General features: G+C 46.5%; 1 protein-coding gene across 2 annotated transcripts in view; it reads right to left on the bottom strand.

Moving 5' to 3' along the window:
* Positions 1-20,250, bottom strand: part of ERCC5 (ERCC excision repair 5, endonuclease) — a 141,425-nt gene that overhangs the window by 82,030 nt on the left and 39,145 nt on the right. For both annotated transcript variants that reach the window (XM_030201331.1, XM_030201332.1), the window contains 5 exons: positions 19,547-19,722; positions 15,359-15,474; positions 15,130-15,222; positions 10,415-10,475; positions 1,546-1,689 (listed from right to left, as the gene is read on the bottom strand). In XM_030201331.1, coding sequence (XP_030057191.1) covers positions 1,546-1,689; positions 10,415-10,475; positions 15,130-15,222; positions 15,359-15,474; positions 19,547-19,722 — 590 coding nt within the window. The remainder of the gene's footprint in view (positions 1-1,545; positions 1,690-10,414; positions 10,476-15,129; positions 15,223-15,358; positions 15,475-19,546; positions 19,723-20,250) is intronic.

The raw sequence follows: 20,250 nt of genomic DNA, 5'->3' as shown, positions 1-20,250 counted from the left end.
AAGAAGCACGTGTCTTGTTATGATGAGAATCAGGGGTTCATTCCCATAGTTTGGGGAAAAAATAGTTACCATTTTAGTCTGCCAAAGCCTGTGTTAAGTCATGAGCATGGTTTATAAGCCAAGATATATTTGGCTTTTGGTTCTCAGGTATAACTCTTAGCACTGTAAGAGAACATATGCAGATTTCTTTTTTTTTTTTTTTTTTTTGTAATTCTTAATTATATCTTTGGTGTAATATTAGTGGTATTTCTTTTGTGTGCTTGCTTTCTATTTCACTAATTATTTTTATTATATAATAAATACATATTTTCCACTTTGGCATATTGCTTCATTGGATATTACTAGTGTGGAGGAAATCCTATTTGGTTTCTGTAGTATCAACCCCTAGACACGAATCCAGAGATTACTATACTGGATTAATTTCTTTTAGCAGAGTGTTTGCTAGGTTCTGTGATTATCTGTATTTTACTACCTAAGTTACCACACAGGTCCCTCGATGAATGCAGCACTGATGATGACGACGTAGAGTCCTTATGGGTTCGCAGCACCAAGTCCGAAGAAGCATCCTCCTGATGTTGTAGGGTGCACCTGATGTTAATGCTGATGCCGGTTCCACGTCCAGTACCGAGTCTCCTGCCATATTTGATGCGGATGCTGCAGAACCAAAACATTTTTCACACTGTGGGCTTTAAGGGTCCTCACTTGGATGCGCTGGCAGGGGTTACAATGAATGTCCCGATGCTCTGGACCTAGGCACAGAACACACCAATTATGGGGGTCTGTGCCTGAAATATTTCTATTGCATCAACTACACTTCTTAAAGCCACTCAGCACCCTCAATGACATGGAGGGAAAAACGGATGATACTAAATCAAAAGGCTCTGTGGCCCGGAGAGTTTGAGTAGTCATGTACCCAAAAAAGGTCAATGATTCCCTGGTACGAGAAGGGCTGAGAGGCCCCCTCGGGCTGAAAATCGAAAACTGAAAATATATAGAAAATACAATTAAACTTTACAAACAATTATTGAAAAAGATAAAATATGAAGAAAAAATATCCTGAAAAAGGGAAGGCACCAAAAGGTAAAAGTTTTTAATACTGAGGAGAGATTAAAAGCACAACCTCTCTGCCCTGCAGAAAATGAAAGACTGCTTGTCCCACAATTGTGCGTTGGGTGGGAAAAGCCCCCATGCATGTGTGGTGGGGGCTCTGCTTCAAAGATTTAAAGTGACTGTGCACTTGGCAGTGTCTGCATCGGGTTCCATCAGATGACGTCACCCACATGTAAGAATATTATGCCTGCATCCCCTCGGAGAAGGTATTTCGGCTTTGTGAACTCAGCTAGTGAAGCCAGCTTACCTAACCAGACTAAACATTAATTGGAAACCTGGATATAAGTTGATCTAAGAAATTCAGTTTGCTGCTATAACATGACCATACAAAAGACTTACTGCCCTTTGAAACATATACATCATTGACTGTCACATATACAAGTATCTACTTGTCCACAAGAACGTGCCACTTTTAGAATACAGCGTGTACTTTACCTCTGGCATGGGCTCAAACAATGTCCTCCTACGTTTTGTAAACTCTTTCATATCAGTCAGGATTTCGTGTTTCATTTCTGGAGGAAGGCAGGAGAAGTCTTCTGACTCAATGTCTACAGAATGAGGATTCTCAAAGAATTCTTCCTAGAAAACATCAAAATGTTTGACTTTATGATTATTTCACATTTGTGACCAATATTCACGACAGTGTACTTACTGCTACATGATGTCCACAACACTAAGAATGACCTTACAGACGAACTACATACCAAATATAGTGATGTAATTTTCAAAATACCGTACTCAACTGACTACAAAGGTAAAATTATGTATCATACCTGATAATTTTCTTTCCATTAATCATAGCCGATCAATCCATAGACTGGTGGGTTGTGTCCATCTACCATCAGGTGGAGATAGAGAGCAATCCTTTTGCCTCCCTATATGTGGTCATGGGCTGCCGGAAACTCCTCAGTATGTCGATATCAAAGCTCCATCCGCAGGACTCAGCACTTAGAGAATTACACCCACAAAGGGACACTCTGCCCAGCTCATCACCGCCGAAACGGGGGAGGGGAATCAACCCAGCTCATCCCCACACAAGTGGGGGAGGGGAATCCGTCCAGCTCATCCCCGCGGAGCGGGGGAGGGACACCACACCGGCCGATGCGGGGGGATCTGGCTTATCCTGCAACCGCAACAGGAGCTGACTGACCCTAACCGCCGAAGCGGGAGGGGTACAAAGCTGCCCTACAGCCGCACAAAGCGGGAGGGAGCGCCGGCAGACTTTAGGTCTCAATCCAGCCCCGTAAAACGGAGGGGAGAGGAATGCAGCAGCTCACTGTAACACAAAATCGTCTCAACTCCTGAAGAATCCAATTGAAAAAACTTGAACATGAAGTCCTCCTGAACAGGAACTGAAGACTAAACTTGAACCTGAAATGCAACCAGAATATAAACAGTACAGATATCTGGGAGGGGCTATGGATTGATCGGCTATGATTAATGGAAAGAAAATTATCAGGTATGATACATAATTTTACCTTCCATATCATCATGCCGATCAATCCATAGACTGGTGGGATGTACCGAAGCAGTACTCACCCAGGGCGGGACATAGAAATCCCTGACCGCAACATTGAAGCTCCAAACCGGGCCTCCGCCCGAGCAGCCACAGTCAAGCAGTAATGTCTGGAGAAGGTATGAGCCGATGCCCAAGTTGCCGCCCTACAAATCTCTTCCAAGGAGACGGACCCGGCCTCTGCCATCGAGGCCGCCTGTGCTCTAGTGGAGTGAGCCTTCAGCTGGATAGGCGGCACCTTCCCCGCGGCCACATAAGCCGCTGCAATGGTTTCCTTGACCCATCGTGCCACTGTAGGCTTGGCAGCTTGCAGACCCTTACGAGGACCTGCGAACAGCACAAACAGATGATCCGACTTCCGGAAATCATTGGTCACTTCCAAGTATCTGATGATGACTCGTCTCACATCTAGATATTTGAGAGCAGAGTACTCCTCTGGGTAGTCCTCCCTACGAAAGGAGGGTAGACAGAGCTGCTGATTCACATGGAAGCGAGAAACAATCTTGGGCAGGAAGGAAGGCACTGTGCGAATAGACACTCCAGCCTCAGTGACATGATAGCGCCTGGAGCTCGGAAACTCTTCTGGCTGAAGTGATAGCCACCAAAAAGACTGCTTTCAACGTTAGGTCTTTCAGAGATGCCCTCGACAAGGGTTCACAAGGCGGCTTCTGCAAGGCTCTTAGCACCAGATTGAGATTCTACGCAGGTACCACTGAGTGCAGAGGAGGGCGCAGGTGATTAACTCCCTTGAGAAAACGCACATCTGGCTGCGAGGCCAGGGAAGCACCCTTCAGGTGACCCCTGAAGCAAGCAAGAGCCGCTACCTGGTCCTTAAGGGAACTGAGCGACAGTCCTTTTTCCAGACCTTCTTGCAGGAACACCAACACTGAAGAAATTGGAGCAGTGAAGGGAGAAAGTGAGCCTGCCTCACACCACGATGCAAAAGTACATCAAACCCTGGCGTAAGCAGTAGAAGTAGAGCGCTTCCTCGCTCTCAGCATAGTGGCGATGACCTTGTCTGAGAAGCCCTTCTTCCTCAGACGCTGCCGCTCAATAGCCAGGCCGTAAGACCAAAGGGGGAGGGATCCTCCACCACCACGGGACCCTGATGCAACAGGCCCCGCTCCGCTGGCAGCCGCAGAGGGCCATCCACTGAGAGCCTGATCAAGTCCGCATAACAGGGACGTCTGGCCCGGACTCACCAGGATTATCCGGCCCGGATGCTTTGCCACCCGGCCTAGCACCCTGCCCAACCTGGGCCAAGGCGGGAACACATAGAGAAGCTCCTGTGTCGGCCACTGTTGGAGAAGAGCATCTACTCCCAGAGATCGAGGGTCCCGTCCTCTGCTGAAAAAGCGCGGCAATTGGCTGATGACGCCATCATAAGTACATAAGTACATAGGTAATGCCATACTGGGAAAAGACCAAGGGTCCATCGAGCCCAGCATCCTGTCCACGACAGCGGCCAATCCAGGCCAAGGGCACCTGGCAAGCTTCCCAAACGTACAAACATTCTATACATGTTATTCCTGGAATTTTGGAGTTTTCCAAGTCCGTTTAGTAGCGGTTTATGGACTTGTCCTTTAGGAAACCGTCCAACCCCTTTTTAAACTCTGCTAAGCTAACCGCCTTCACCACTTTCTCCGGCAACGAATTCCAGAGTTTAATTACACGTTGGGTGAAGAAAAATTTTCTCCGATTTGTTTTAAATTTACTACACTGTAGTTTCATCGCATGCCCCCTAATCCTAGTATTTTTGGAAAGCGTGAACAGACGCTTCACATCCACCTGTTCCACTCCACTCATTATTTTATATACCTCTATCATGTCTCCCCTCAGCCGTCTCTTCTCCAAGCTGTATAGCCCTAGCCTCCTTGGTCTTTCTTCATAGGGAAGTCGTCCCATCCCCGCTATCATTTTAGTCGCCCTTCGCTGCACCTTTTCCAATTCTACTATATCTTTCTTGAGATGCGGCGACCAGAATTGAACACAATACTCAAGGTGCGGTTGCACCATGGAGCGATACAACGGCATTATAACATCCTCACACCTGTTTTCCATACCTTTCCTGATAATACCCAACATTCTATTCGCTTTCTTAGCCGCAGCAGCACACTGAGCAGAAGGTTTCAGTGTGTTATCGACGACGACACCCAGATCCCTTTCTTGGTCCGTAACTCCTAACGTGGAACCTTGCATGACGTAGCTATAATTCGGGTTCTTTTTTCCCACATGCATCACCTTGCACTTGCTCACATTAAACATCATCTGCCATTTAGCCGCCCAGTCTCCCAGTCTCGTAAGGTCCTCTTGTAATTTTTCACAATCCTGTCGCGATTTAACGACTTTGAATAACTTTGTGTCATCAGCAAATTTAATTACCTCGCTAGTTACTCCCATCTCTAAATCATTTATAAATATATTAAAAAGCAGCGGTCCTAGCACGGACCCCTGAGGAACCCCACTAACTACCCTTCTCCATTGTGAATACTGCCCATTTAACCCCACTCTCTGTTTCCTATCCTTCAACCAGTTTTTAATCCACAATAGGACATTTCCTCCTATCCCATGACCCTCCAATTTCCTCTGTAGCTTTTCATGAGGTACCATGTCAAACGCCTTTTGAAAATCCAGATACACAATATCAACCGATCTAGGCTCGGCTGGCCCCAGCGCTTCGTGATGTCCAAGAACGCCTGAGCAGTATTCATGACTCCCGCAATGTGGGCCGCTGACAGCTGTTCCAGGTTTGCTTCCGCCCACAGGCATAGTTTCATGGCCTCCTTGGCTAGAGGGGTGCTCCTGGTACCTCCCTGGCGATTGACATAGGCCACAGCCGTGGCATTGTCCGACAGGACCCGTACTGGCTTCAGCGCCAGGACCGGGAGAAACTCCAAAGGCGCTAACCGAATGGCTCTGAGTTCAAGGAGGTTGATAGACCACTTTGCCTCTGCAGGGGACCAGAGTCCCTGCACTGTCCTTCCCAAGCAGTTGGCTCCCCAGCCCGACAAAGAGGCGTCCGCCGTGATGACAACCCACTCCGGGGTCATAAGAAGCATTCCTGCGGACAGCTTGTCTGGCCTCAGCCACCAGCTCAGCGCCTTGCGCACCGCTGGATCCAAGTGAAGGTGCACAGCTTAATCCTCCAAAGCTGGAGTCCATCGCTGCAGCACAGAGAGCTGTATAGGTCTCATATGGGCCCTGGCCCAGGGCACTACTTCCATCGTGGCCGTCATAGAGCCCAACAGCTGCACATAGTCCCAAGCCCGAAGAGGAGAGGCTGCTAGGAACTTGTCCACCTGAGCCTGAAGCTTGACAATCCGATTGTCTGGCAGGAACACTCTGCCCACTTGGGAGTCGAATCGAACTCCCAGATACTCCAGGGACTGAGTCAGGCGCAGCTGGCTTTTCTCCCAGTTGATGATCCACCCCAGGGAGCTCAAAAGAGCAATCACCCGGTCTGAAGCTCTGCCGCAATCTGCATAAGAGGGAGCTTGGATCAACCAGTCGTCCAGATAAGGATGGACTTGTACTCCTTTCTTGAGTAGGAAGGCCGCGATGACCACCATTACTTTGGAGAAGGTCCGCGGAGCAGTAGCCAACCCGAACGGGAGGGCTCTGAACTGGAAGAGTCGGCTCAGAACTGCAAAACGCAGAAAGCGTTGATGAGGAGGCCAGATGGGAATATGCAAGTAGGCTTCCTTGATATCCAAGGATGCCAGAAACCCCCTGCCTGCACTGCCGCTATAACAGAGCGGAGAGTCTCCATCCGGAAGTGCCGAACTTTCAAGGCCCGATTGACCCCTTTGAGGTCGAGGATAGGCCAGACAGAACCTCCTTCTGGCACCGGAATGACCGCACCCAGGCGAATCAGATTGTCCAAAGTCTGCTGCACTGCCACAGCTTTGACCGGAGACTTGCAGGGAGAGTGCACAAACCCGTCTCTTAAGGGTCAGCAGAACTCTAGCTTGTAGCCGTCTCTGATAACTTCCAGCACCCAAGCGTCTGAAGTTACCCTGGTCCACTCGCCCAGAAACGAGGATAGGCGTCCTCCAATCTGCTCTGGGCCCTGGACCAGCGCCCCGTCATTGGGTACGAGACCCTGGGGGAGGACCGGAGCAGGCACCTCCGGGACGGCGGTCTCTGCGAAAGGAATGCTGCTTGGGGGAGAAGTTCCTTATGAAGGAAAAGGGGGGCAGAGGAGCCCGACTTGCCCGGGCGATACCGACGGGCTTCCTGAAACCGTCCTTTGGAGGAACCGGGGCGGGCACCACCGGCCCGGGCCCTGACCTCCGGTAACCTCTTACCCTTAGACGTGCCGAGATCGGTCACAATCTTGTCCAGCTCGACCCCAAAGAGCAGCTTGCCTTTAAAAGGCAACTTAGCCAGGCGAGACTCAGAGGCGTGGTCAGCAGACCAATGCTTCAGCCAAAGCCACCGCCGTGCAGAGACTGTCTGAGCCATACCTTTAGCCGGGGCTCTTAAGACATCATATAGCAAGCCTGCCAAGTAGGCCAAGCCCGATTCCAGGGCCGGCCAATCAGCCCTCAAGGAAGGATCCGAGGGGGAAGCCTGCTGCACAAGCGTCAGGCACGCCCTGGCCACATAGGAGCCGCAAATTGAGGCCTGCAAACTTAAAGCAGCCGCCTCGAAGAACGACTTTAAAGCCGCCTCCAATCTCCTGTCTTGGGCGTCCTTTAGGGCCGTGCCACCTTCCACCGGCAATGCCGTTTTCTTAGTCACCGCAGTGATTAAAGAATCCACGGTAGGCCCAAGAAAGGTCTCCCGTTCACCTTCAGGCAGAGGATAGAGGCGGGACATAGCCCTAGCCACTTTAAGGCTCGCTTCTGGGAAAACCCATTGAGCCGAAATCAAGGTGTGCATGGCTTCATGCACGTGGAAGGTTCTAGGCAGGCGCTTCGTCCCCAGCATAATGGCAGAGCCAACAGAGGCTGAGGGAGAGACGTCCTCCGGAGAGGAAATCTACAAAATGCTCATGGCCTGCACTAACAGGTTGGGCAAAGCCTCCGAGCGAAAGATCCGTGCTGCAGAGGGGTCATCCGCTCCATCCGAGCGGGAATCCGTCTCCTCCAAGGAATCCCCAAAGGACCGTTGGGAGAACTCAGATACGCTGCCCTCATCTACATCAGAGGAGACAGAGTCCTCTAGGGCCTGGAAGTCCACCCGAGGGTGTTTGCTTCCGGAGGCCTCAACCCCTTGATCAGAGGGGGGAGCCGGGGCAGCGTTTAGCATAAGAAAAGCCTGATACAGCAGCAAAATGAACTCAGGGGAGAAACCCCCTAGACTATGCACTTCTGCCGCCTGGGCCACGGCCCTAGACGCACCCTCAACCGGCGCTCGCAAGAGCGGGGGAGAAACATGCTGCGCATCCAAAATGGCGTCTGGCGCGAAACTCCGAGAAGGAGCCGCGCGGAAAGAATGGCGCTTAACTTTCGCCGCTTTCTTGCCGTCGCCCGAATCAAGGGCGACCATAGCATTAACGTCTCCCACCTCGAGGGCAGCCCAAGAAGAAGCCGTCCGAGCAGAGTGGCCGGTCAAAATGGGAGGGGGGGGGGGGGGAGGGAGGGGCGAGCAGCGGGGGATGGGCGCTTATGGCGGGAAAAACCGCCGCACCGGAGGAAGAACTGGGACACTGACCGGACTCCAAACTGACGCCCAAAAAAGGCGAGTCAGGTTTTGAAACCCCCGCTAGACGCACACAGGCGGTCCGGGGAGCCAATCTTCGCGCCCTCGCCTTCCGACGCCATAAGCCACGTGGAGACCGAAAGGGGAACCCCCTGCCTGCTATAAAAGGTAAAATTACCTGCTTCTCGCTCCGAGCTGTAACGAACTGGTGTCCCAGTGAGCAGCTGCAATAAACGCTGATGTAAACGTTGAAATAAACGCCCTTAAAGAACGTTCAAAATTTTTTTTTTTTGTTTTTTAACGGAGCCAGCGGGAGGGGAGAGAAAAGGAGGGACCTGGCACCACCAGGTTTGCACTTGCTCAAGAAGAGCCCTCAACCCCAGGTACTCAACAAAACCTAAGAATTAGGCTTGGAGACCTAGCCAGAGCTGCTGCTGTGTGTGACCACCACCTGCTGAGATAGAGAACATACTGAGGAGTTTCCGGCAGCACATGACCACATATAGGGAGGCAAAAGGATTGCTCTCTATCTCCACCTGCTGGTAGATGGACACAACCCACCAGTCTATGGATTGATCGGCATGATGATATGGAAATAGTTTTATATTTAAACACTTTTTATTGAACACCAATAAAATAACCATCCAAATATCACTTGTAATTTGTTCAACGTTTTCATTATATACCCTCCCCACCCTCTCTCCTACCCCCTCCACAATGATTAGAAACAAACTTGTTCCCAAGGAAAAGACATGGAGGATAAAACAGCTCCCCGGTCCTGCCTGCCTGCTGCTGGTGCTGACGCTCCCCCGCTGCCGGATCGCTATTCAAAATGACCGCCGATACTTACAAGGGCGGCTTCCAAGACTTCAGCAGAAATCTTGCAAGTCCGCCATTGAAGTCTCAGTGGCCATTTTGAACAGTGATCTGGCAGCGGGGGAGCGTCGGCACCAGCAGTGAGCAGGCAGGACCAGGGATCTTTCCTGCCTGCCCCGAAGAACTAGTTACACAACCTGGGTGGATGGAGGAGGGGCAGGTGAGAGAGCAGGGTCTTTGGATATGGGTGGCTGGAGGGGGGACAGGGGGAGAGTAGGGTCGCTGGACATGGGTGGCTGCCAGGGGGGGCAGGGGGAGAGGAGGGTCGCAGGACGTGGGTGGGGGGGGGGCAGGGGAGAGAAGGGTCGTCGTTTGATGTGCCGCTCCCTGCCACTTGCTCCGCGTGTTTCCCTACTCCTCCCCCTGCCTGGGAATCACTGTGAGTGACGTCAGCCTGGGTGGCTGGAGGGAGGGCAGGCAGGGGAGAGGAGGGTCGCTGGACATGGGTGGCTGGAGGTAGGGGGTGAGGGGGGTCCTGAGATAAGAGAGGTGGGGGTAGAAGGGGGGCCTCAAACCATAAAGGGAGGGGGCACACACTCACTCACTCTCTGTCTCTCACATACACTCTCTCTATCACACTCTCCATCTCTCACACACACTCTCTCTCAAACATACACTCCGAGGAAAACCTTGCTAGCGCCCGTTTCATTTCTGACAGAAACGGGCCTTTTTTACTAGTAAATAATAAAACAAAGGAAACAAAACACCATATAAAGAAAAAAAAGGAAACAGCTTAAGTCGTCTATAATGAGAGATTCAATACCCAGGGAGGAATAAATGAAAGAAAATATAGAAAAGCTTCTTCTGCATATTAAAGACTCTAGCAGAGACACTAAATAGTATTAAGACCTACCAGCAATCCCGTCTTCATAGGTCAATGTCGGGATTCTCTTGGATGTCAAAAATACAGTCAAATGTGCAGGGTCACAAAAAATAAACTTATCTGAATGATACAGGATAATGCATTTGCAGGGAAATAAAAAAAATTAAAAAAAAAGGATGCCCCCAATTTGTAATACACCAGGTTGAAACAACAAGAATTGCTTCTTCCTAATCCTTCTCCTTAATCTTAAAGTAGTGATTCAGTATCAAATCTCTATCAACCATACCACTAAAGCTTCTTCTAATCATGCAATATTAAAGCCAGGGTATAAAAGCTTTAAGCTAGAAAAAAAAGGTCATATGTAAGAGGGAGGAAAATCATTAACATCCTTTTGCATTAAACAATGATCTTACAGAGCTAAAGAACACACTGTTGTCCGTTACCTGTAGTAATTGTTTCTGAGTCATTTTTTCTTCCCATTCCCTTTCATCTTCTTCTTCTGAGCTGGTAAGAAAAGAAAAGTCCATGTTTACAAATTGCATCTCAATGCACTTTACAATTGGAAACGCTGCAACTGGGGCAAAAAGCCCAGCTACCTGACAAAACAGCTTAGTAAAGAAAGAACGAAGAAAAAGAATATTTATAGTACCTTGTAAAAGTCTTCACACCCTTGTATATATTTCAAATTCTGCTGATTAAAACATACACTTCAAAATACATTGGAGTTTTGTTTCACTGAACTCAGCAATATAAATTTTCAATGGTAAAAAACAATTATAAAAATATTCAAAAAAGTAATTAAGAATAAAGAACATTATCTGATTCAGAATGCTGCAGCAAGACTCATAGAAGATGGGAGGGCGGTAGAACAAGAGGACATGATATGAGAGTGAAGGGGGACAGACTCAAGAAAAATGTCAGGAAGTATTTTTTCACGGAGAGAGTGGTAGATACTTGGAATGCCCTCCCGCGGGAGGTGGTGGAGATGAAAACGGTAGCGGAATTCAAGCATGCGTGGGATAAACATAAAAGAATCCTGTGCAGAAGGAATGGATCCTCAGAAGCTTAGCCGAGATTGGGAGGCGGGGCTGGTGTTTGGGTAGTGGGGCTAGTTCTGGGCAAGACTTCTATGGTCTGTGTCCTGAAAATGGCAGATACAAATCAAGGTAAGGTATACACAAGAAGTAGCACATATGAGTTTATCTTGTTGGGCAGACTAGATGGACCGCGCAGGTCTTTTTCTGCCGTCATCTACTATGTTACTATGTAGAAGGTTGCAAGCGATGTGACCACATCACACCATTTTTACAAAAACTCCATTGGCTACCAGTACAATGTCTGATCTTCAAGGCCCTGAAAGGAAATGACCCCAAGTACTTGAAGAACAGGATGATCCTCTACACATCGCCAAGGACAGTAAGGTCCTCTCAAGGACTTTCAATAACCTCACCCTCTCCAGAGTAGCCCCCTCACTAAGGAATGCACTACCTGAAAGGTTCCGCTTAACACAAGACTATCTCTACTTCAGGAAGCAGGTGAAAGCTTGGCTCTTCAACCAGGCCTTTAATGGAAGAAGTAAATAACTTGTTAATCTCATTCACGCATCCAAGAAGTGACACGGGCTGCACATACTGCAGCAGGACATGTTTATTCACTCCTATCCTAGCTGATTTAACCAGCTCTCTGACTTTATGTGCAACTTTCTTTAAATTAGTCGCCTTACTTTCTATCTATCTCTTCTTACTCTCTATGTTCCATCTTTGCTTATACCCTTCATTGTCAATTAAAATGTTTCTACTGTGTATTGTGTTGACATTGTAAGTAGTATACTATATAGGGGCTCATTTTCAAAGCACTTAGACTTACAAGTTCCATAGGTTACTATGGAACTTTGTAAGTCTAAGTGCTTTGAACATACACCTCTATGCCATACTTTGTATTGTTATTTGCATATTTTTACTGCTGTAATTGACTAATGCTCACGTTTGATTTATTCTTACTGTACACCGTCTTGAGTGAATTCCTTAAAAAAGGCGGTAAATAAATCCTAATAAATAAATAAAGATTTAAAAAAATAGCTAATCCTCCTCCTTTCTTACTAGTTCGACATTAATGAAGGAAATTATAACCTAAAGGACAGATTTGTGGTATGACAGGACTTTCCAACTCATTTAGCCAAATCTCAGTTATAAAAACAAAAACCAGATCAAAATCCTGGATTAAATCACGGACTAGCAACTACTTATTTTTCAAGGAACGAGCATTGAAATACAGACAAGGAACTGGTGAGGTAGCATCAGATTTAACATAATTCCAATCATGTGGAAAGGTTCTTAAATTTGAAAGATTAGCTCTATACTTCTTAACAGATACATTCTTAGATCCGGTTGTAATGGTTTAAATCGCCCGATTGGAGGAATGAAGCACATCCAGTAAATATCGAGTTCTAGGAACATAATTGAACTGCTTGGGTTTGCTATTGTAACTAATCACTGTTGGAAACTCAGCAAGAACAACTACATTGTTATTGAACCCCCCCCCCCCCCCACCTACTAACAGAAAAATGAAAACCTAGAACCACTGTATGATAAGCACAACTCAAATTCCTAAAGTATAAAAAAAGCTGTACACTGTAGTCTATGTGACCGAGTTAAAAATAAATACAAGCCCTAGAAAATAACTCAGTACCTCCCGTGCACCAGTAGCTGCACAAAGGGGCACACTAAGGTTCGAGCTTTTGGTTTGCACCTTAGGTGGTGTGCTGAGTGGCGGGGTGCTACTAGGCGCCACTGGAAAAGCGTCTGCAGTGTCTGACGGACCTGAGTGGGAAGAGCTTGCTCGCACGCCTAGGCTCTAGCATGCAGAAAGATCAAAGATGAAAGCAAATATTCCACTCTCGCAGAAGGGAAACGATTCACACAGTCACTGAAATAGTTGTTTAAAAGCCCGCGGCACGACATCAGACCTGAGTGGGCTGAGCTTGCTCCCACGCGCCCAACCTCTAGCTGTCAGTTATTTTCAGCACACAAAGATATCCTGCCACAATACTTGCAATAAGACTAATTATTCTTTGAGCTCAGACATGGATGTGAAAGTCCTGAATCTTTCTTCCACACTGAGGACATGGCTGGAACTCTGATTTCGGTTGCAAAATTTTTTGCACGAATAAAAACAAAATAAGGAACTAATAAAATGATATATTTTTTTCTTTCTTCATTTGTTTGAACAAATCCTACATAATAATTCTCACCATTAACGTTCTAAAGTAGCTGCCTGTGTCCGTGGCTCCTGAGCTAGGCTCCGTAGCCAGGCTGACGTCACTCACAGCTGATTCCCAGGCAGGGGTACTTCTCCCCCTGCCTGGGAATCAGCTGTGAGTGCGCCGCTCCCTGCAACACAAGCGTGGCACCGCAGACAACCCCCCCCCCCCTCGGCGCATCACTCAAGCCCCTCCCCCCCAAGCACATCAACACCCCCTCCGGGCACCACCCAAGCCTCCCCCGGGCACGTCAACCCCCTTGCCACCCACAGCTGCCAGTTCAAGACCCCAACGCCCTCCCTCCCTCCGATTTGCAAAGACCCCCCTCCCTCCGATTTCCCCTCGGAGTTCCTGACCCCTGGACCCCTCTGCCGCGACCCTCTCGAGCCCCCCTTCCCACCACCAATCCTCCCCTGCCGCCGTCGCGTACCTGTGCTGGCGGGGGACCCCAACCCCCGCCAGCCGAAGTCCTCTTCTCGGCCGTGCGGTGTAGACGAATGACATGATCAAGTTGGAATCTGTTTGTGTGCGTGCGGGAAGGGGGGCTCGAGAGGGTCGCGGCAGGAGGGTCCAGGGGTCAGGAACTCCGAGGGGGTCTGTAAATCGGAGGGAGGGGGGTCTGCAAATAGGAGGGAGGAAGGCAGGGAAGTGGGGTCTGGAACTCGAATACAGAGAGGGAGGGGGGTCTGCAAATCAGGGGGAGGGAGGCAGGGAGGTGGGGTCTGGAACTCGGAGGGGGGGGGTCTGGAATTCAGAGGAGGGGACGAGAGGGGAGGAATGCACCACCTGTACAAAAAATTAAAAAAAAACCGGGGGGAACGACCCTGGAACTCGGAGGAATGGAGGGAGGGAGGAAAGGAGGGACGACGACCCTGGAACTCGGAGGAAGGGTGGACACTGGAATTAGGTGGGAGGGGGGGACCCAGGCACACACACTCTCTCTCACAGACATATACTCGCACACAGTCTCACTCTGCCACGCACACACACTTGCAAATTCACTCTCCTCTCTCACACAGTCACTCTCACACACACTCTCCGAGGAAAACCTTGCTAGCGCCCGTTTCATTTGTGTCCGAAACGGGCCTTTTCTACTAGTAGAATATAATGTTCGAAACAAAACAAAAAGTAAAATCTCTTTGTTTTTGCATTCATTTAACAGAGCAGAAAAAAATAAACTGAGGAGACACAGGACATCATTAAGTACAGGAAGGCAGCATTTTGGTGGTACTGAACTGTCCCCATTTTACAGTGATGGACCTGACAATGCAACAATGGCAAGTCAAACACATTGAAAATTTTCTTATAAGCCTTCCTCCAGTTTGTACCTTTGAACAACTTTATCCCAGAATTCTTTACACCATCGCGTCATATACAACTTACTTCATACAACAAAAACAGCTCAATGCTTCATCTAGTAGTATTCAAATAAGCTAAGTTGCTCTGGTGGTATACAGACAGGTGCTATTCAACTTCTTATGGGCCCCGTTAATAATTTATAGCAAATCCAAGCTCAGTTTCTCTCACAAAGATTGTAAAGACTTATGCAATCGAGACTTTGTGGTTTCTTATTCTGAAATAATTTTTTAATATTTCTCTCATTCCCCTTTCATACTGAAAGTGTAGAGTATATTATATAGGTCGATAAAACGAACTCTTAATTTAATGCATTTTGAACTGTATTTTTTAGACAGCAGAATGTGACAAATGTGCAAGGGTGTGAAGACTTTTGTAAAGCACTGTATATCAATCAACAGCTGCAAACCAGCAAAAGAGAGGACTAGAACCCATGAGTAACAAGCATTCTCATGGCTTGTAGCTCTCTGCACTAAGCATGGGATCCTACACCACAATTTACAATAAAACAGTACAAAGAGTTTTAAAAAATGTAAAATATACTTGGTTTTTTCTTTCTCTTCTAGAGAAGGCAGCACATAGATGGCATCGATTTCTTTTCTCTGAACTTGGGAGAGGCCGAGGTCCAGTTCTCCACTACAAAAAAAACATAAAAGTAGAGTACTGATACAGAGAGTTATACCAAACTCACACTATGAAAACCAAACCTTTCACTCTCCACTCGTAAACACCCTGACCAAAACATAAATCTAACAGTCCCTTCCATTCTTGCCTTTTGTCAGTTAATGCCATCTTTATAGCTTGTCTTTTTAACAGAGTTTTCATAAGTTTCTCAGTTGTTTTCTTGGAATCACTGGCAGCAACTTCCCTTCTTTGTCTTCTCTTAGCCTGAAAAATGTAAAGCAATATCAGACCTCATCAAAGATACTTTAATCAGTTTAGTCAGTTAATCTCTCTAGCAGCCTCCAAGCATCCATGACACCATTATCTTAGTCAAAGCCCACAATTTCCAGTGGCAGTTCAGAGGCAGATTCTAGGACACGAGTAGGCAAATTTTGAGAAAACGTTTCTGACATTCTGTGGAAAGTGTGTGGCACATTTGCAAAAATTTGCTTTACCTGCATATTGCATGATATAAATACGGATTAATTTGTAGACAAAGGGAAGAGAAACTGTGAAGCCAGGGACAGAAGGGACTGAATTAGAACACCCTTGCTGCTCTGGAGTCTCAAAAGAAGTGGCAAAACTGTGTTCCAGGTCTTCCCCGACAAATAAATTAGGACATGAATATAAAAATTAATTTATTCAATAAAAATACTTTCACATAATAAAAACAATATGTCCGTATAATTAATTGGGGGCTTTTATGAGCAACAGATCTCAGGTATCAAGGGAGGAAAAGGATCCTGGGGATCAGGGAAGGAAGGAAAGAGACATCAGATACTGGGAAGGGAGAAAGAAAGAAGAGCTTATGGAGAGGGAGAAGAAATCCACTGGTGGATGTGGAGAGAGAATGGGGACTACAATCCAGGACAGGATTAGAGGAAGTAGGAGTCTATATCCCTGACACCAGTTATTCTGCTTTCTCCCTATCCCACTGCTCTCTCTCCCTACTTCCTTCCTCCACAGCCTTAGCACGTTCCACTGATTCTCTCAACTCCCCTTGAGACCCTTTCACCCTCTCTCCCCACCAGTGTCTCTCTTCCCCCCCCCCAACCAAAATAAAAAAAGATTTCCTCCTCTTGATCCCTTCTCTCATGTAAATGCCCCTCCAATGCCCTCTGAAACCAGAACCACTGATTCAAGCTCTCAGGAGGAGGACAGCTACAGTGCTTTGGGATGTGTCATCCTGGAGAGAGTTGCATTTTCAACCACAATGAGCATTCTACTGCCTCCGGTTTAAAGTTTGAACCATTTCCTGGTGGCAGATGATGCAGCCTGAAGTGTCCATCTCCTTTTTGTGGTGGCCTGGGTCAGCTCTGGCAAGCTACAAAAGGGATTGAAGTGAGATATTGGCAAGGGAAAGGGGAGGATAAGAAAGGAGATCAGGGGAGGTTAAAAAATGAAAAGTATCAGCAGAGTGGTTAGGAGAAGAGAGATGCATGATCCCAACCCAGCTCCTGGGAAGCCATGGAAAGGGTCAGATTACACAGTTCTTGCTGCAGCATTACAGGAAAACAGGAACACTGACTATTATTTATTTGGAATTAGCTCACACATTTTTCAGCAGTAGCTCAAGATGAGCTATATTTAGGATCACTAGCTATTTCCCAAGATTGCATCTGAGGCAATGGAGAGTTAAGTGATTTGCCCAAGATCACAAACAACAGCAGCAACGGGATTTGAACTGGGCTTCCCTGTTTGTTTGCCTAGTGCTTGATCCAGGCTGTGCCTGTGTACCGTTCCTTGCTATCTTCACTGCTAGGTGCAAACAAACTCACTCTGGAACTCAGAACAGTTATGATTATGATAATTACCTTTTTATTATTTGCAGGTGATAGGTCAGGCAAGGTGGATAATCATAAAACAATCAGAGCGCACAGAACAGCATTCTGCACAGCTCCAGGAAACTTTCTGGAGCAGCTGAGGATTACAAACACAGGCTCTGAAATCCCCATCTGAATGTAATCTGGTGCAAGTCTGGATGCAGGTGTCTCAGAACACAAAAGTCCCAAACACACACTGTGACAAACAGTAGGAACATAAGATAAGGCGCTCATTTTCAAAGCAGGAGGATATCTCAAAATGCCCCCCAAAAAGTGTATCTGTCAAAAACATCCAAATTGCTATTTTGGAACAACCAAACAGAAAATGTCAAAAAGTGTGCTAGGCGTCTCAAATAGGACGTTTTCTGAATTGGCGTTCCGGAGACATGCTGAGAGCAGCTTTACAATTTGGATGTCTTCAAGCGATAATGGATAGCTGGATGATGTCTAGGGCAGGAAATGAAAATGTCCAGCCATAGACCTGATACAAAAGCGACTAAATCAAGCCACATCTTGTCTTTTTTGACCCATTTGTGCTGTTGCAGAGTTGGAGAGAGGAGAGGTAGATTTAGCTACTCTATGAAGGAGAGTTGGATAGGGGTTGGTTTACTGTTTTTGTGTTCCCCAGTGTGAAACGTTTGTATTCCACATTTTCTGTCCTGCCTGTTCTGCTAGTCTCTCCCTAAACTCATTGCCCGCACCTGCCTGTCCCTATTCACATCCATCCCTTGCTCTCTTAGGTCTCCTTCCTCCTTTGGTGTGTCCTGGGAGTATGATAAGGAGATGCAATCTGTTAGCCAACTGGACAATGTAGGTTCACCAATGGCTATCCCCATCCTGTTAAGGTAAGGTCGAAAGAACAAAAAGCTGGGTGGACCGTCTATAGACTTTGGTTTGCTCCAGATAAAAGACCAAGGCTCTCTTGAGTCCAAGGTGTGCAGTGCACTTGCACCAGGGTAGGCATAGGGTTTGTCTGGTTAAGATGGAACTCTGTCACACTTTAAGAAGGTACTTCGGATGTATGTGAAGAACTACTCTGTTGTGGTGAAATCTTGTACACATTGAATGAGCCACTAGGGCCTGAAGCTCACCGACTCTGCAGGATGTAGTGACTGCCACCAAGAACAAAACTTTCTAGGTCAAAAACTTCAGGTTGCAGGTGTTAAGTAGCTCTAACGGAGCTTTCATCACCTGGGTGATAATGACATTTACATCCCATGACATTGTAGGAGGTTTGACTGGGGCTTCTGCAAAGTTCTTGTCTCAGCCAATGCTTGAAAGTGGTGATCAAGGAGGTAATTGTGATTATCCCTCCCTCCTGTATTCAAGGTTTTACTGATTAACTGGCTGCACTTACAGATTAAAAGTGTTTGGAATATGATTCTTATATACATAGTTACTGGCAGTCATATATGGAAGTAGCAATAATTAGTATTTCCATGTTTAATTGCCAGCATTTAACGCACAAATTAGCACATCAACTGATACTACACAAATGCAGTAACTGCTTTTGTGGTATTTTTACAAGTGGCATATGCTAATTTGCACATTATAGGATTTTTGTGTTGGGAAATAACTACGCAGGCATGGGCGGAGAACGGGCATGAAGAGCATCTTATAGTTAGGGCAGATCCACTCAGCGCTAAATGCAACCAGAGTACCATGCTCTAGTGGACATTTTAACACACAACCTGCAACATAAATGCTGGCCACATCCCCTAATAGCTGCCATGTTAAATATACAGTTACCACACATTAATTTGTTGCATTAAGCCATGGTAACTGCAAAATTTAACACAGTTTAGTAAAAGGGCCCCTTTACTGTTGTCAATCTATTAAAATAAGCAAATAAATATTTATATGTTAATACTTGCAGGATGATTGTGTACCAGGTGAAAGTTGTGTTATTTTCTGTTCACTTTAGGATTTATTAAAATTGCCTGGGATTGCCTATACTTTTGCACACAACTGTATATGCATATTTCACAAATATACTCATATGCACTGATGATACCAGTAAACCATTTGACCTGCGATTCAGGAACAATGTCAAGACCTAAATAAACATAAATACAAAATTATTCCTATTTCAGAGCTGGTATAACTTTATGAAACAGTGTTCGTCAGGCAGTTTTATAAAGTCACTTAGGTACATATTGCATCTTCCCTACCTAGGCGTCTTTTATAAAATTACCCTTTAAGTTATAAAATGTTGGAAAGATTGTACACATCTTGGTTTCTATTTAATGAAGCAGGTGCTTATAGCTGTGGATTGAGAATTAAAGTTCAAATCCTACTTCTTCCACTGATATGCACTGTGTCAAGTTATTTAACTCTCTATTGCCTCAAATATCAATTCAGAATGTAAGGCTTTTGAGGAACAGGCTCTAATATACCTGAATTGTAACTCAGTTATTCAACTTTCCAAATACATGTTTCAATTAAGTCTAAAACCCAAATGCAAATCAACTTACCAGAGTCTGCTTCTTAAGTAGTGGGGCCCCCCCATCAAAAACAAAGACAGGCCTGATTCTGAAGAAGAGCAGCTTGCAAAGGCGGTGAAAGAGCACGAGGAGATGGGCATTCTGCATGGCATTCCCCTGACGATCTCTGGCTCCTTTCACTGCTTGGTTCAGCCAAATGCTTATATCTTTCAATAATGTCAAGGAGGGAAAATCAGCTTCACTTGCAAGCAAACATCTAGTAATTAAACAGCAACAACAAAATATTATTTCTGCAAGGCTTGGAGAAAGGCGTCTCCTGGTTTGCAAAGCAGGTGACCTAGGAGGAAGTGATGTCAGCTTAGCTGATAGTAGCCTAAGAGTTGGCTCCAGTGCATCTCCGAAATAAAAGCAAACTCACCCAGCCAGGGAAGAGCTTGTCAACAATATCTGAGGTATTTAATATTCCAGGAACTATTGGTGGAGTGTTTAGCAGCAAAGAAAAGGCTAGCCAACTTGAAAGTATTTGCTTATGGGAGTATGGCAGGAAGGCAAGATGGTGACTTCACAGCACAAGGGTGCTAAGGAGTTGGAACACCATGAGGAATGTGACCCTGCACTAGAGGATTCTCAACTGCTGACCAGAGGTGAACTCCAAAACTAATTTCAGATATTAAGAACAGAAATCACTGCAGTACAGAGTGATATTCAGACAAGAAATAAGGACTTCAAAAGAT

Source organism: Microcaecilia unicolor, chromosome 4, assembly GCF_901765095.1.
Source record: "Microcaecilia unicolor chromosome 4, aMicUni1.1, whole genome shotgun sequence".
NCBI lineage: Eukaryota > Metazoa > Chordata > Amphibia > Gymnophiona > Siphonopidae > Microcaecilia > Microcaecilia unicolor.
This window is presented reverse-complemented; position numbering and strand designations above follow the sequence as displayed.